Here is an 18505-nt window from a genome sequence, read left to right on the forward strand (position 1 = left end):
CAGGGCTCGAACCCGTGTCCCCAGCATTGACAGGCAGATTCTTAATCACCGTGCCACCAGGGAAGCCCTATCTTTATGAATTATAGGTTTCTCTAGATATATGCCCAAGAGTGGTGCTGCTGGATCATATGGTAACTCTATTTTTAGTTTTTTAAGGAACCTCCATACTGTTTTTCACAGTGCTTCCACCAATTTACATTCCCAGCAGCAGTGTAGGAGGGTTTGCTTTTCTCCACACCCTCTCCAGCATTTATTATTTGTAGACTTTTTGATGGTGGCCATTCTGACCCGCGTGAGGTGATGCCTCTTTGTCTTTTTGATTTGCATTTCTCTGATAATTAGTGATGATGAGTATCTTTTCATGTACCTGTTGGCCATCTGTATGTTTTCTTTGGGAAAATGTATATTTAGATCTTCTGCCCAATTTTTGATTGGGTTGTTTTTTTGTTACGGAGTTGTATGAGCTGTTTGTATATTTTGGAAATTAAGCCCTTGGCAGTTGTATCCTTTGCAAATATTTTCTCACATTCTGTAGGTTGTCTTTTTGTTTTCTTTGCTGTGCAAAAGCTTGTGAGTTTGATTAGATCCCATTTGTTTATTTTAGCTTTTTTTTTTTCCCTTGCCTTGAGAGACTGACCTAAGAAAACATTGTTACGATTTATGTCAGTGTTTTGCCTGTGTTCTCTTCTAGGTGTCTCATGGTGTCATGTCTTATATTTAAGTCTTTAAGCCATTTTGAGTTTATTTTTGTGTGTGGTATGAGGGAATGTTCTAACTTGATTGATTTACATGCGACTTTCTAGCTTTCCCAACACCACTTGCTGAAGAGACTGTCTTTTCTCCATTGTATATTCTTGCCTCCTTTGTCAAAGATTAATTGACTGTAGGTGTGTGAGTTTATTTCTGGGCTCTCTATTCTGTTCCATTGATCTATATGTCTGTTTTTGTGCCAGTAGCACACTGTTTTTATTGCTGTAGCCTTGTAGTATTTTCTGAAGTCCAGAAGGGTTGTGCCTCCAGCTTTGTTCTTTTTTTTTTCAGGATTGCTCTGGCAATTCTGGGTCCTTTGTGGTTCCATGTAAATTTTAGGGTTCTTTGTTCTAGTTCTGTGAAAAACGTCCTGGGGAATTTGATAGGGAGCACATTGTCTGTTTTGAATTTAAGATGTTACACTGACTGTATCTTGTGTGTGCAGACAGTTCCTGGCACAGTAGATACTTAACTCATTAACAAATGATTATTCAGTTATGGCCGTGGTCATGTTTATCTCAGTAGGTCCTGTTGATTTGCTTTTTTACTGACACCTTATTGTGGGAAAAGTGAAAGTCTTAATTGTGGGACAGAAGCTATTTTGAATTATACTTGCTGGTAATGGTTGCATACTTTTATAAAGCAAACAGCTGCATTCTGGTTTGCATTGAAGCTTGTAAGTTTGTTGGTTGGGGTGAAATTCAGAAAGCCTGTGGTTTTCCCAGTAGCTGGTCTGCAACACACTTTCCTCAACAGAGGACCCAAAGTGTTAGTATTGTCTGTCTTATTCCTAGATGGTCCTGGCTCTGTTCTATGAACTTATCTACATCCTTAGAGAAAATTGCCATTACTTTAAGTGTTCTTAACTATGCCTTTTGGAGGCCCCTCCCCCCATGTTCACATGATCAGTACCAGGTTGTTTATGCTTTCTCTGTTTGTCAAAGATTTAATCTTTATCTTTTTTTTTTTCTTGAATTGATTTTATAATTTACTTTTTTTTTAAGGCTTACAATAACAGCACTAGGAGATAAGCTCAATGATTACTGGAATGAAATGAAAGTGAAGAAAAATGCAGAATATCCTCTGACTTTGCTGGTAGAAGATATACAGTAAGTACATTTAAAAAATAATAAGTGACTATAATATCAAGATGTGATATTGGAGGGCATGGCGATTTTACAGTGTTCATAAACTTTTGAATCTAATCCATAGTAAGAAATAAATCCCATAACTCGAAAGCCTTTTAAAAACTAAAAGAATATATACATTTAAGTTATTCAGAGCTGTGCTATAATAGAGGGTAAAATGGTAACACAGTTATAAAAATTGCATAAATTACAATAATACAACTTGCCTATTTTCTGTACTTTGAATGGTTTATTGTGCTAATAAGTATATTAGATTTGACACTGCAGATGCTAACTTAACATAAATTTCAGGGCAAGGCATTTGTAGTATTTTCTAAGTTTTTTAGTTTTTATTATAGAAAAAATGTAATAGTATGCTATTAAACAAGACTAAGTCACTTTGTTTAAATTGGTCTGTCACTTTTAACCTTCAGTGGTAGCCAAAATTGTTGTTTTTAAAATCTTAACTCACTGTCAAATGTTCCAGAATTTTCAGGGACAGAATTAAATAATAGGGGCATTCTGTGGTAGAAATGATGTGGAAAGTCTAGTGAAGTACTTAGATCCCGTATTTCCATGCTAATATTTAGTTGCTATTTTGTTACAGGAAACGTCCTGATCAGACATGGGTTCAATGTGATTCCTGTCTAAAGTGGCGAAAATTACCAGATGGGATAGATCAACTTCCAGAAAAATGGTATTGCTCCAATAACCCTGACCCACAGTTCAGGTACCATATAGTTGGTAGTAGCCTTTTTGGAAAGGCAGAAAGTACTGTTCAAGGTGTATGAATAGGCGCTGGTGACGTGTTATTCCCATGTGATTTTTCTGACTAGAAATTGTGATGTTCCAGAAGAACCTGAAGATGAAGATTTGGTGCATCCCACTTATGAAAAAACCTACAAAAAGAAGTGAGTGTTATATTAATGTATGATGGGAAAATAATACCCAGATCATCAGCAGTGGTGTGTCTACAGCATTAGTTGATATTTCTCCAAGATAAAGCAGTATAGCCAAAAAAGATTGACTCCAAAAAAAAAAAAGATATGATGTGGAGAGCATAACATCAAGTGCTTTTAAAGTTTATACTGTGGATATACTGTGGATGCCTGCTGTTTATTGCTGTCCTATCTACAAAATACTTTGAATATGCAGTATAGTTTTGTGCTTTTGGACTACACACCAATGAATCAAAAGTGAATACTGCCCTTTATGAGCTCATAGTCTAACGGGGAAAGTGACATGTGTGTATTACCAATTTGAAGTTGACGACTCCCGTAAAAGTCATGATCCAGTCCTGTGAGGAAGCGCATAAGGAGAAATTACTTCTGGTTGGGGATGGGGAAATGGATCAGGAAAATTCATGAAGGACATTTTTGTAATAGGCCTTGAAGGAAAGGTAGGATTTGTTGGGTAGGAAGCAATAGTTTGTTCAGCTTAACTACAGTAAATACGTGAATGGGGATAATGGAAAATAGAGGTGGGAGAGAGAAGCTGGGGAACGATAGTGAACCATGGTGAACGTTAGGCTTATGTACTGCACACGGAAGGCTGAGTTGATGAAGATCTTCTGGGTGGTTTTGATTTATAGTGCACTGTTCTTAAAGATAAGTCCAGTAGCAGGAGTGGAAGACATTAGGGTGTTGCTGAGATAAGAGGTGGAAAGTACTTCCCTGCCTGAGGGCTTACCACTGATTATAACAAAATTGAAGCAAAGTTCAGTGTACCTATCTTATTGACTTAGTAGTGAAATGGCAAGTATGTCATTCGAAAACAGAATTGAAAAATCATAATGAAGTAAATTTAAATACATTTTTCTTTTTCTTTTCTCTCTCTCTTTTTTTTTTTTTTTTTTTTTTTTTAAGAGACAAGGAAAAATTCAGGATCAGACAACCAGAAGCAATCCCTCGGGTAATTAGGCCTTCCATTTTATAGCTGTGTCTTGTATTGTGTTGTGATTAATTTAATACTCAATTTTAAGCTTAGGAGTTACATAACAAATTGAAGCAATCTCGTTCATTCAGTTCACATTTCTCTTCTCTTGTACCCCTTCTTACCCTCTTTCCCAATACTGACTTCTAACCCACAACTTCACTCAAACTTCTCAATTTTATTATTCAGTTGGGCATCTCCTGAGGAAAGGCAGATATTCTTTTAAGAATCTTATTGTTAGGTAGACAGTCAAGGAAAAGTTCATAGGAAGACCCAGGGAGCCACATGCTAGCACTAACCTGGACCGAAGCTATAGTGTTGACCCTTCAACCATAGTGTACGGTGGATTTACAATATTATATTAGTTTCAGGTGTACAACATAGTGATTCAGAATTTTTACAGATAATGCTCCAATAAAAGTTATTACAAAATAATGGCTATAATTTCCTGTGCTGTACAATACGCCCTTGTTGCATTTATTTATTTATTTATGTATTTATGTATGTATGTATGTATGTATGGCTGTGTTGGGCCTTCGTTGCTGCGTGCGGGCTTTCTCTGGTTGCAGTGAGCGGGGGCTACACTTCGTTGCGGTGTGCGGCCTTCTCATTGCAGTGGCTTCTCTTGTTGCAGAGCATGGCCTCTAGGTGCGTGGGCTTCAGTAGTTGCAGCACGTGTGCTCAGTAGTTGTGGCACGTGGGCTCAGTAGTTGTGGCTCGAGGGCTCTAGAGCTCAGGCTCAGTAGTTGTGGCACACAAGCTTAGTTGCTCCGCGGCATGTGGGATCTTCCCTGGCCAGGACTTGAACCCGTGTCTCCTGCATTGGCAGGCGGATTCTTAACCACTGTGCTACCAGGGAAGTCCATATCTATTTTATACATAGTAGTTTTTATTTCTTAATCTATACCCCTATCTTTTTTTTAATATATATATTTTATTTTATTTATTTGGTTGGGCCAGGTCTTAGTTGTAGCAGGCGTGCTCCTTAGTTGTGCCTTGCCGGCTCCTTAGTTGTGGCATGCGAACTCTTAGTTGCAGCATGCATTTGGGATCTGGTTCCCTGACCAGGGATCGAACCCAGGTGCCCTGCATCAGGAGCGTGGAGTCTTAACCACTGTGCCACCAGGGAAGTCCTTCCATACCCCCTATCTTTCTTAATGCTTAATGGTGTTGAGCTTTTTCTGAGTGTATAAATAGGCAGTTGTACTTCTTGTATCAGAAGTTGTGGTCTGCTGCAGTTGTGTATGTGTGCTTATCATTACATTGAAATGTTTTCTTGTATAAAGGCTGAGGGTTTGAGGGTGAGAACAGAACTGGGAGAAAAAGAATAGTGGGCTTACTTTGGTTTTTAAAGGCAGTGTCTTTGTGACTTTATCCTCAATTTCTTTCTCTTAGAAAAATAAGTTTTTATTATATCTCTATACGTTCTATATAGTCTGAGGTCAGCAAATCTTTCAGTAAAAGACCAGATAGTAAATGTTTTAGGCTTTGTGGACCATATACAGTCTCTCTGTCATGTTCTTTCTTTGTTTTGTTGTTTTATTCATGCCTTTAAAAATGTAAAACCATTCCTAGCTCACTTGCAGGCTGGATTTGGCTCTTTGGCCTGTTGTTTGTCACTCCCTGGTCTGGTATAGCACAAGGAGTTCATGTGGTTAGGATAGTTCTCAGTGCCTTCTGGGATGGGGGAAAGGGGAAAGAATATCTTGTGTTTGGAACATGACACACTTTAAAAATTTCTTTAAGATCAGTTTTTTTGCCTTCAACAGATTCCTGCTGAACTCTTGTTTCCAACAACTCCTGTGTCAAGTCAAAGCTTTCCTCCCATTAAGGAAAATGTTGCAAGAGGACATCTTTCAGAAGCGGCAAATACTTACGCAACGAGACTTATAAATAATCATCGAGGTTCACCCCAGTCTGAACCTGAGAATAACAGGTCAGTGGCTAAAATGTGTTTTTCCATTTGGGGAATTGAATATTAAACAGCCTTTACTTGACACTTCAATGCAGTAATACACTTCTAAGAAAGTGTAGTTTACATGCATGTGAAAAGCCTTAAGGACAAGTTACTTTGCTTTCATTGTCTGAACTTACCCCCACCCCACTTACGTTACCTGTTTAAATCAATTAAAAGAATATTAATTGTTTTTATTGTGGAGATTGATCAAATTGTCACCTCTTTGAAATTCTGTATAGTATGAAAATTCCTGCTTTTAAGATTATCAGTATCTGAGTAAAGAAAAACCTGAAGCAGTTAACAGTACAACGCTGTAATGTCAAATGTGACCCATAAGTTCTTAGCATAGCCCATGACATGCTGTGCGCTTCGGATGAGTGGATGGAGAAGGAAGAGAAAGAAAGGTGTGAGTGATACATGAATTGAACAGTTAGCTCTTTTGACTGGAATGGTCAGGGAAGGCTTTATGATGAGGTGGTACTTCGGTTGGTTCCTGAAATTCTGAAAGCAGTACTCTGCACGGGTGGCCCATTCAACGGGGATAGAATGAACACAGGTGAAAAGGAGCGCGCTGCCAGTGAACTAGGACATTAGACTGACTCCATCTGATACTTGTTATTGAAAGAGAAACAGGGAAACAAGATTCCCTGAAATAGTGAGGCCAGATGTTCCCAGAGGTTTTGTAGCCTTCATTAAATTCTTAAAAGGATTTTTGAAAATTCAGAAAAGATTAGAAATTGTCTTCACACATATATACATCAGGGAGGGCATGTTTTGAAATAGTTTGCTGTTTATAGCCTACATTTTGAGGTCTTTTGTGGCTGGATTGCTACTTAACTGAGAACATGTGTGAATTTTTTTTTAACTAGTCTCCATAATGTTGGCTTTTCTTCATAAAGATGGTTCCAGACAAAGTAAGAAAAAGTAAAATTTGTAATGTTACAGACGTGATAATGGAATTTAATTTCGGACGTGACTGCCATCAAAATGGAAGAAGAGAATAGAGTAAAATTTTTCATTAAATTTTTAAAAAATATTTATTTATTTATTTTATTTTTGGCTGTATCGGGTCTTAGTTGCAGCACGCGGGCTCTTTGCTGCTGTGCCTGGGCTTCTCTCTAGTTGTGGCATGTGGGTTTTCTCTCTTTGTTGTGGTGTGGGCTCCAGAGCACGTGGGCTCTATAGTTTGCAGCACGCAGGCTCTCTAGTTGAGGCACGGGGGCTCAGTAGTTGTGGTGTGTGGGTTTAGTTGCCCCGTGGCATGTGGGATCTTAGTTCCCCGACCAGGGATCGAACCAGGGTCCCCTGCATTGGAAGGAGGATTCTTTACCACTGGACCACCAGGGAAGTCCCCTTCATTAACTTTTAAAGCCTGTATTTATTCTTAAATTCATAGAGCCAAAGCCTGTGGAAAGGTGTACCTAAACTAAGTCTTGAGAGAGACAAATAGGAATTGGCCTGGTAAGAAAAATAATAGGACAACTTCCAATTAAATGCTTAACTCCATTGATCCCTAGACCGTCTCAGAACTTGGAAGCATTGGGAACTTCTGAAGGTGGAAAATAGGGGTGAGAACAGGAAGCTTGTATGAAAGTTTAAGGAAGAGTAGTTCCCTAGACCTCTTTCCAGCCTGCGAAGTCCAGCAGTGCTGCTTCTCTTCCTCTGTCAGAAGGGAGGGAGTTTACTTTCTGGAGCAGTTTCTACTGCTGAAGATGTGGGTGAGCCACTGTTTTGGAAACAGAAGAAGTAAGGGAAAGTTTGAATACTGAATGGCAAGAAATCCCCCTCCCTTCCTTCCCTCACTGGGCTCCCAAGAGAAAAGCTCTAGAAGATGATGACAGCCTGAGCATCCTTCACATGCCCAGACCTCACTGCTTCTAGTCTGAAATAGAAGTATAGCCAAGGATCCCCAGATGTCCAAAACTGAAACAAAGGGAGTAGAAGAAACCATGTGAAATTTATTGAGAGGTGGGTAGATGTTTAACAGATAAATCTCCTAGAACGAAAAGATAAATGGTTGGAAGATAGAAAAAAGAAGAGACGACGTACTGGAGGGGCCAACATCTGAATAAGGACATTTCAGAGTGGGAAATCAGAGAACAAAGGGGGGGGGAAATAATATAAGAAAGACTTAATTGCCACTAAATACACAGCATAGTGGCTGGAAAAGGTAAGAAATATCTCAGAGAGGAAAAACACAGGCTATATTCGAAAGATCAGGAATCAGAATGGCAGGAACAATGAATGGTAGATAACAATGGATTGATGCTTTTAAAGTTTTGAGAAAGTAATTCCCAACCTGGAAGTCTATATTTTTCAAGCCAGCAGTGAACTTGAGAGGTGTGAATAAAGATATTTTCACCATGCAAAATTTCACATTTCTTTATGTCATATGTACCCTTTCTCAAGATTTTATTAGAGATTATGCCCTCTCCATATGAAAGAGTAAGCCTAAGAAAGGGGAAAATCCTTCTTGAGAGATGAGGTCTTAACACATAAGGCCCAAATAGCAAATCAGTACAAATATCCCTCTAAGTGAGGCAAAAAGTAATCAATTGGTGATAAATTCACAGAAAACTAAGCAAATGAAGAAAATGAGGCAATTTTTAATGCAGGGGAAATTGTTTTCCACGAAAGGATAGGGCATGCTGGTTTACTTTGTGGTTCACCTTTGATTACTGAATGTTGATAAAAATTATGATGGGCAAACGGGAATGGCAGTGTCATTCACTGAGCTCTGGAATTCAGAGAGCTGCCCTGGGGTGGGTGGTGGCATTCTGTTCAGACATGTTACATTGAAATGCCAGAAGACATCAAATGAAGAGATATTTGGCAGTATAAGGATGTGGTACTTTTAAAAAGAGGTCTCAATAGTTGTTTCCTTATCTGTAAAAGGAGAAAATAATCTCTACTTCATTAAATCATTGGGCAGTACTGTGTAATATATCATTTTTTAAAAAAATGAACATGGGCATTTCTTAGAATTTCAAGATAGATTACTTCAAGGTCGTCTATTTTTTCCATATCTACATTTTATAATCTTATATTTCATATATAAAATTTTTTCCAGCCTGAAACGGAGACTCTCTACTCGTTCCTCAATTTTGAATGCAAAGAATCGCAGATTGAGTAATCCAGCATTTGAAAATTCTTATAAAGATGATGATGATGATGAAGATGTCATCATCTTAGAAGAAAACAGTACTCCCAAGCCTGCAGTAGACGATGATATTGAAGTGAAATTGCAACAGAGTCACATGGAGCAAAGCGGTGTTCAGGTGGAGCCTGTGGGTGATAACGAACCGTGTGGCCAGACTAGTTCAACAGACACCTCATCATCCAGGTGCAATCAGGGAACCACTGCAGCCACCCAGACTGAAGTACCAAGTTTAGTCGTTAAAAAGGAAGAAACTATTGAAGATGAGATAGATGTGAGAAATGACACAGCCAAACTGCCATCGTGTGTAGAAACTGAAGGAAAGACATATGAAACCCAGGAAATCTTTGATAAATCTGCTGGTGATGCTGGTTGCCAATTAAATGAACTAAGAAATGAGCTGCTTCTTGTCACCCAAGAAAAAGAAAATTATAAAAGACAGTGCCACATGTTTACTGACCAAATCAAAGTGTTACAGCAGAGGATACTGGAAATGAATGACAAATACGTGAAGAAGGAAACTTGCCATCAGTCTACTGAAACTGATGCTGTATTTTTACTTGAAAGTATTAATGGCAAATCTGAAAGTCCAGACCATATGGTATCTCAGTATCGGCAAGCTTTGGAAGAAATAGAAAGGCTGAAAAAACAGTGTAGTGCTTTGCAACATGTAAAGGCTGAATGCAGTCAGTGTTCCAATAGCGAGAGTAAAAGTGAAATGGATGAGATGGTTGTGCAGCTTGATGATGTATTTAGACAGCTGGACAAATGCAGTGTTGAGAGGGACCAGTATAAAAGTGAGGTGAGTTACGTCATTCAGCATAGTGAGAGCCGTGGGAGTCCAGGGGCATCTAAAGCTTAACTGCCAGTTGCTAGATGGGCATAAATCACTTAATCATATTTCCATTTACCGACTCCACTGGTTCTCAACTGGGAGTGGTCCTTCTGGGGGCATATGGAAATGTGTAGGGCAGTTTCGGTTCTTAAATGTCTTGAAGGGATGGGCATTGTTGGAATTGAATGGGTGGGAACCAGGTCTGGTAAATGTCCTGTAGTGCGCAGGACACTGCTCTGCAGTGAGGGATCGTCCTGCTCATTCCCACTGAGACGCTCAGTTAATAACATGCCGGGAGTTCTACGTCCGCTATTAATAAGCCTGAAAATAACCACACAGGGTAGATGACAATACCTCATTTTATAGAGGTACCCTGTATTAGTTATGATTAGGTTCCTTTGAAGGTGAAGTAAAACCCCACGTAACAGTAGCAGCTGCACAGTCATCAGAGACACAGGCTCCTTCTGCATCGTTGCTTTGCTTCTCAACCTGCGCTTGTGGTCTGAGATGGCTCTTCAGGTCCAGCCAACATATATCTGCATTCCAGGCAACAGGAAAGAGAAGGGGTGCAGTTTCTGAAAGCTGCTTATATGCCATCTGTCAGAACTTAGTCACCTGGCTAGTGGATGCCTTGGAAATGTAGTCTTTATTTGGGGTTCTTCTACTGAGGAAGGAGGAGCCCCCAGTTCAAATTTGGGTAGCTCCTTTGAAAGATATTTTACGTTTTATATTTACATGGTGTTTGAAAGGAGAGTTTCTCTGCTAAAAGGAATTTGGAAACGACAGTATGGTACCGAATTGCCCCTTCTTCCTGGAAATACTGCCGACATAACTGCTCATTCAGACATTCCGCTTGATGTGTTGGCTCAGGAGCTAGATGACAAAATACATAAAAAACTATAAGTTTTCTGTTGTAACTTACTGCTGGTGGGTGTGCAAGAAATGAAAGTCACTATGACCTCAACATAATTTGGGCATTTTTATCTTGGTTTTTCAGTTTTTAGGTCCCATTTGTTTTTAGTCATGCTTTAATTGACATTTTGTATTCTTCTAATATAAAAAGATACAGAGCTGAAACTAAACAAATGAAGCTTTATTTATATAAAGCTATTGTTTTTTGTGTGTGTGTTGTTGGTTTTCTTTTTGGAGGGGGGAGGTGTCCTAATTTTTTGATGGTAATTTTCATCAAGCAGGATTTTGTACATTTCTTAAATTTGCACTTTGACATTAGTATTTTTAAATTGTACAGTTATAAAATTAATTAATTTTTTGTCAGGTTGAATTATTGGAAATGGAAAAATCACAAATCCGTTTGCAGTGTGAAGAACTGAAAAATGAAATCGAACAATTAAAATCTACAAGTCGACAAATTGGAGATGTGTCAACGTCAAGTAACATCGAGGAGTCTGTAAATTATACTGATGAGGAAAGGTAACATGAAATGAGGCATTTGGCTAGGGCTGCAGTTCTGGTTAACATGATACTTATTTGCTAGTGCACATCAAACAGATTGTTCTAGCAAAAGAAGTTATTGGCTGCTGTGATCCCAACGTTATGATAGACAGAGATACAAAAGAAGTACATGTCATCATTCTTCCCTTCAAGGAACTAACAATTTTGTGAACTTAAATGAAATAGGAATTTCAAAGGAATTAAGCTCTGATTGGTCAGAGTGGTTTGGAATGTTTTTTGGGAAAAAGTGAAAATTGAGCCAGATATTGAAGGATGGGCTGAATTAGGCAGTGACTAGAAGACAAGGGTCTATTTCATGAAACTTACTTTTTCATCTTGATTTCTTTAATTTCTGTACTTGGCACCATTTCTTTATGGTTTGCTACCTCATTTTACTACATGCCTTCCCCAATTTTAACTTTTAGGAAATCACAAAATTACTAAAAATTGCCATTACAGGTGATTCCTAATTACAGGTGATTAATTAGGAAGAAGTTCTGTGAAAATAAGAAAACAGTAAATGAATGATTACCCTCTCTCAGTAAGATATTAAATGGGCTTGGGGTTCTGACAGTGTTGGTGGTCTGTTGGTAACCATTCAAGAGAGAAAAAAAAAACACACAAAAATAGTCATTAAAAATTGTGCAACTCTTCCTGCTAATATGATAAAACTTGATACCTAAAATGTACTGTTGTTGAGAAATAATTTACCATCCTTACTTGACATTAATTATATTATGACTTAGTTTTTTAGCTTAAGGTTTTAAAGGATTTCGTTAAATCTATTCATGGAAATAGAATGAATAGATCAGTACATATAAGCATGGGGGGGCAAGGGGTCAGAAAAAAAAAAATCCCAACTGGTGTTTCTGAAAATGGGAACCACAAGCATCTGTGGTGCTTGTAAAAATGCAGATCTTGGACCACAGTGCAGTTTATTAAATTGGAAACTTTTAAACAATCTCCCAGATGATTCACTTGCACACTAAACTTTGAGTAACTGATGATCTTTTAGACCTGCGCTTTCCAAGACAGTATAGCCACATTTGGCCACTGACACTTGAAATCTAGCTAGTCTGAATTGAGATGTGCTTTAAGTATAAAATACATGCTGGATTTTGACGCCCTGGTATGAAAAAATAAATAAATAAATAAAATGCCTCAATATTTTGGTTATATGATGAAGTGATATTTTATACGTAACTAAAATTTATTGTTTCATTTTACTTTTTAATGTGGCTATTTGAATATTTAAAATTGCATATGGAGCTCACAATATTTCTCTCAGTCCTGTTCTGTGTACTAAAATAGGGATCTGTGGTATGTCCTGTAGAGAGGAGGAATTAGCCAGGACAGTCAAAAGACTTAAAGGATAGGATAGGTCAAAGATGGTTGTAGGGTCATACTGGTCTTTTTTTATTTTTTGTATAGAAATGGGCCTCTGATTGAAGATGAGTGGGAAAGCTTGGACAAAAAACAGCTGGTATGGGGATGATGTAAAATTTTATCAAAGGTCCAATGGAATCTTAACATAAGCTCACAAAAAACATATTTAAAATCACATTTTTATGCGTTGTCAACCCAAGGATGAGCAGCTCGCTCCTTCAGAGATTTCCACCCTAGAAAGATCAGTATCTAAACTAAATGTAGACTTCTTATATTTTGGGAGGGGGCAGAACAAAAACAACTGTAACATCCTCTTGACCCAGGCGTCTCAATCTTCGACGCAAAGACTGCTTGCTGTGTAGTTGTAGAAATTTGAAGTCTAGAATGTGGATATTCAGATAGATACAGTATAGAAAACAGAAGGAATGATAATGATAATTTAATCCAGGGTTTCTCAGTGTTTATAATAAATGCATAGTAAAACGGATAGTTAGTGAACTTTAGCATGTGATAGGTTCAGAGAAATCCTGCATTTTATTTTTTTAAAAGGCTTTTTTTTTTTTTTTTTTTTAAATATTTATTTATTTGGTTGCACTGGGCCTTTGTTGCAGCAGGTGGGCTCCTTAGTTGTTGCTCCAGGGCTCCTCAGTTGCAGCTCGCCGGCTCCTTAGTTGCAGCATGCGTGTGGGATCTAGTTCCCTGACCAGGGTTTGAACCCAGGCCCCCTGCATTGGGAGTGCAGAGTCCTATCCACTGCGCCACCAGGGCAGTCCCAGAAATCCTGCATTTTAAAAAGTCTTTTTTACCATTATTTAACCCAAAGTTGTATAAGCTTATTTGACCACAGGACCATTTCTTTTTCCTTTCATATTTCATAGAAGATGTTTTAGAGAACAATTCAATTTACTTTGCTCAAAAGGAAGCTGAAATTCAAAGTGACACATTCTTATTCTTAGACCAGTGTTCTCACTAGTGTATCATTATTGTTATCCAGGTGATAACAAGATTTTCAATTGTAAATAACATCTTGTAATTTATGTATTTTACCAGTTCATCTTTTCTCCAATCTTGAATTAAAATTGTATTAGTTGGAACCAAACAGAGCTGCTAGTGTTATGAAACACTCTACTTACCAACAGATAAATATTATAGTTAGTTATTAAATTATGAATTATTAAGTTAAATGAATTGTTAAATCTAGTTCTCTTGAGGAAGTTTTGCTTTTCATTTAGTTTGTATATCATTCTACAGAGATTCCATTTTAATGTTTCTCTTAAATTTTAAGGCCTACCTGAATATTAAACTGTATTGTTATAATGTTCGTCTAATAGGTGTAATGTTTGTATTTGCAGCCTCAAACTTCGATCTCTTCGAGTTAACGTAGGACAGCTCCTGGCCATGATTGTACCTGATCTCGATCTTCAGCAAGTGAATTATGATGTCGATGTAGTTGATGAGATCTTAGGACAAGTTGTCGAGCAAATGAGTGAAATCAGTAGTACTTAAAGTGTATTTTATGTGAGATAATAAAATATATTTGCTCCGTCTTTCTGGTTGTATAGCTTTCAAAATTTAAGCAACTTTGTTATAGATATGATATGGAACAGACTGAAGAACCATAATCTTTTCTGTATTCTATGCATTCAAGTGTGGACACAAATATTGTGGACACATTATCACACCTTTTGAAATGCCTGTGAATCATTGGTATTGAGCAGCTACATAGCTATCTCATGATTCTGCTTTGAAATGTAAATATTTATAATTAAGTCACACATATTTTTTTATTACCCTAGAGGACTCAAGTGTTTTTCACCAAGAGGTTTTCAGGTTGCCCCTAACCTTTGTGCAGTCTTTTCTGGTTCCCCGAAATGTATTTTTCTCTGACTTGAGGGCTGTGCCATAATAAAATGGAAATGTTACCTTTGATTTTCTTACAGAGAAGTTTAAAACGGGATTTTTAAAGATGGAATAACGCTCCTGATAAGTTGTAAGTAATTGAGCATTAATGTTTCTTTTCTATAAAATCTTATCTCCTGAAATATTTTATTCATGAAAATAAAGTAAGCGGCAACTCCATCCATTTTGCCAGGATTTTTTTGTGTGTGCTGAGATTGCAGATCATGGTTATTAAACACAAAGTGTTTTTACAGAAAAAAATAATGATTTTTAGTATAAAAATATTAAATGCCCCACCACATTTACTTTGAAGCCCATTTTTGGCTGCTTAGTCCGCATGGAGTGGGCACAATAATTGTTCAGTATTTCTTTTTGTGAAATTCCCTGTACAGCCTTTTGTAGGATTACTACAGGTTAATATGGGTTGAGGAAGACAATCTTTCTCCAACAGTACTGCATACCTTTTATTATATTACATACCTAAGTGTTTATATCCTGGAGTTAAGCAACAAACAACCTAGGATTATAGTATTACATGCCATAAAAATTATGCTTTACTGGTCCCGTGTTTTGTGCAATTATAAAGAGATGGCTTTCTATTAAGTATAACTGTATATATAATTAAGAATCATATTTTCCACAATTAAAATGTGCATTATTTTTTTCAAAGTTTTATCATTGCTATTTATTTTTACTTTTGTTTCTGAACATTGAATACATGTTCCTTTTGTATGCTTAATTACATGTCTGTCTTGTACAATATTAAATTTTTACTGTACATTAACTACTAGAAAAAGCAAATAAATGAAATTTTTATTTGCTTGATAAAGTAATTGAAAGTGTATTTTTGGTATGAAGCTGGTTTTCTGTCACAGTTGTATCTGTTCAAATTTTAAAATATCTTGTAATAAAATAAAAATATATATGATGGCTCACACTTCAGATACTACTTTTAAGGAATTCTGTATTCAAGTTATATTTTGAAAAGTAAGATTGTGTGTTAAGACCCTCAAGTTGAGCTCATTTTACTATATTTATTAGAAGTTATATTTAGAAGATATAACTTCTAAAAATTTAGAAGTTATATTTACTTCCATTAAGGCTCTAAGACTGGGCTTACCTTGAGAGTGTGTGCGTGCGTTTTACACTCAAACTTTATTTGTGTAAGTCATTTAATCTAAAGAAACCTTGCCTAAATGATAGCAGCTGTGTATAGCATGTCTAAGTTTGTGAATATTTATGTAGCACTTATTTCTGGAATTTGCTATTTTTCCCTTCCTTTTGGTCAGCTATATTCTTGCAAAAATACATATTTTATATGGCTGTTAACTGGCTTAATGGCAAAGTTAATCATAGAACTAGAGAAACTTGCTTGCTAAATCGATTCTTTGGAAATACTTACCTAATATTCACTTTTTAAGAAAATATTGCCAAGATATGACTTTGTGGCTAGCAAATTTAACAGAAGAACGTACATGGGCTTTCATGTCATCTATTGAGGTAGCGATACCTATCTTTTTTTGTTAAGTTAAATTTGTTCAAAGGCTAGTGTGGGGGAGGATAGTGTGGCTTAAACTAATTATTTAAAACTTAAAAACAATGTGAGGACGTAAACCAGAATAGTCCACAGTCCCTACAAACAGGACCTCAGCCAAGACCACAAAATCAGTAAAAGCTAATTTTCACACAGCAGGAGAGGCGTGGCATACGGATGTGGCCTTTATTTGGGCCTCAAATTCCTAATGTGGGCAGGAGGTGCTGGTGACTCTGCCCATGGTCTCAGACACTTGATTCCTGCTATCATACAGCCCATTAGGTCGTTATTTGTCATGGAGGAATAATTAAAGTGATATGTACTGATGGTTCTTAACACTCGCTGGCTGCATTTTAGAATCACTTGGGCGGTTCTTAGGAATCCCAGTGTGAGGATGCACCTCGTACTAATTAAGAGTTTTGGGGGTTGGACCAAACTGTCAGGCTTCTTTAAGGCCTCCCAGCGCACCGTCAGAGCTGAGAGCTATTGATCTATACCCTCCAGTGATGAATTTTGTAAGTGTTGAACTCAAGTGGTTCCTGAAACAAACTCAGGATCCGCATGACCACTTTCTCACTAGGGTAAGCAAGGACAGGGAGAGGGAAGCAGAGTTGATGCCCAAGTTAGAAATGTAAATACAACAGAATGGTATAAAGTGAAAAGTGTTTTCTTGTGTCCTTCCAGAAAATATTAGCTGCATACATACACACATTCATATATATATGCATTCAGTTTATATTAAATTTTGTATCTTTATATTTGATTATATATTTGTATCAAATCTACACAGGTATCACACCATATAATTGGTAACATTTCCATATTACTCTTTTGAACAGCTTTAGTAGCATTTTATGACATGAATATGCTCCCAGCCCTCATTTATTTCTTGTCTTTTGATATTACTACAAAAAATGCTGCTGTGAAAATACACACCACACATACTTTTTAAAGCATATCCAGAATGTAAATACCTTGTAGTGAATACTGATAGGTCAAAGAGTGTATGCCGTGTTTATCTTAATAAATGTCGCCATCCAAAAATGGTTGCGAGTATTTATACTCCTATGACAAATAGATGTATGAGTGTGTTTTTTCCTATCTCCATCAAACTTACTGATATGTGGGAAAATGGCAGCTTGCCCTTCTTTGTCTCAGGTTGAACATGTTTTCATATGTTTTATTGGCCATTTTAATTCCTTTTTCCGAGTACCCTGTCATATTCTCTGCCTATTCTTTTCTGTTGGGTTCTTTGGTTTATTGCTTTAAAGAAACTAAATGCCTGTTAATGTGGCCACACACACTACCCAGACAACTCCTAGCTTTCAGAAGTTGGTTCAGTCTTAATTTGCACAGTGTCACATAGACTCATTGGAATGGAGTGAGAGACCCACTGGATTCGTGTCTTTTTATATGAGGCTGCCCCTTGAACAACTTGGGGCTTGTGGGTTCCGACCCCCATTTAGTCAAGAATCACGTATAACTTTTGACTCCCCCAAAGTTACTAATAACTGTTGACCGGAAGCCTTACAACAATGAACAGTCAATTAACATGTTTTGTCTATGTTACAGGTATCATTTACTGTATTCCTAGAATGAAGTAAGCTAGAGAAAAATTGTTAGAGAATCATAAGGAAAATGCAGTACTGTACTGCCAAATTCGTCGTCTGTTTACAAGATGGACCATCTCAGTATGTACATCTGTATTGTCTTAAATGATAGACAACACTAGATGTTATGTGTACCCATTGAAAATGAAAAGGTAATGTGAAAAAGAAATTCATTTATTTATAGGTATAATGATTCATGCACTGGTAATGAAGAAGCAGCAAGGAATATGATTGCTTTTTGGTAGCCTAGTGTAATCAATACAATTGCTTCACGGTTGCCTAGCCTATACACTAATCGTTATAAAATTTTTTAAAATTTATTTTTGGCTGCATTGGGTCTTCGTTGCTGCGTGCGGGCTTTCCCTAGTTGTGGTGAGCAGGAGTTACTCTTGGTTGCGGTGTGCAGGCTTCTCATTGCGGTGGCTTCTCTTGTTGCGGAGCACATGCTCTAGGCACGCGGGTTTCAGTAGCTGTGGCACACGGGCTCAGTAGTTGTGGTTCACAGACTTTAGCGTGCAGGCTCAGTAGTGGTGCACGGGCTTAGTTGCTCTGCGGCATGTGGGTTCTTCCCGGACCAGGGCTCAAATGCATGTTCCCTGCATTGGCAGGCGGATTATTAACCACTGCGCCACCAGGGAAGCCCGTTATAATTTTTTTTTTTTTGGCTATGTTGGTTCTTTGTTGCAGCGTGCGGGCTTCTCTCTAGCTGTGGTGTGGGGGTTTTCTCTTCTGTAGTTATGGCGCATGGACTCTGTAGTTTGCAGCATGCAGGCTCTAGTTGAGGTGTGTGAGCTCAGTAGTTGTGGCATGCTGGCTTAGTTGCCCCGTGGCATGTGGGATCTTAGTTCCCTGACCAGGGATCGAAC

The 18505-nt window shown here is 37.7% G+C and overlaps 1 protein-coding gene across 2 annotated transcripts in view; it reads left to right on the forward strand.

Annotated features, from left to right (window-relative positions):
• MORC3 (MORC family CW-type zinc finger 3) overlaps positions 1–15432 on the forward strand; it is a 39710-nt gene extending 24278 nt beyond the window's left edge. For both annotated transcript variants that reach the window (XM_057545294.1, XM_057545295.1), the window contains exons 10-17: positions 1755–1859; positions 2485–2607; positions 2714–2788; positions 3743–3788; positions 5579–5745; positions 8837–9725; positions 11035–11189; positions 13949–15432. In XM_057545294.1, the coding sequence (XP_057401277.1) occupies positions 1755–1859; positions 2485–2607; positions 2714–2788; positions 3743–3788; positions 5579–5745; positions 8837–9725; positions 11035–11189; positions 13949–14102 (1714 nt within the window). In that variant the 3' untranslated portion in view covers positions 14103–15432. The remainder of the gene's footprint in view (positions 1–1754; positions 1860–2484; positions 2608–2713; positions 2789–3742; positions 3789–5578; positions 5746–8836; positions 9726–11034; positions 11190–13948) is intronic.
• The last annotated feature ends 3073 nt before the right edge of the window (positions 15433–18505 follow it).

This window comes from Balaenoptera acutorostrata, chromosome 4, assembly GCF_949987535.1.
Source record: "Balaenoptera acutorostrata chromosome 4, mBalAcu1.1, whole genome shotgun sequence".
In the NCBI taxonomy this organism is placed as follows: Eukaryota; Metazoa; Chordata; class Mammalia; order Artiodactyla; family Balaenopteridae; genus Balaenoptera; species Balaenoptera acutorostrata.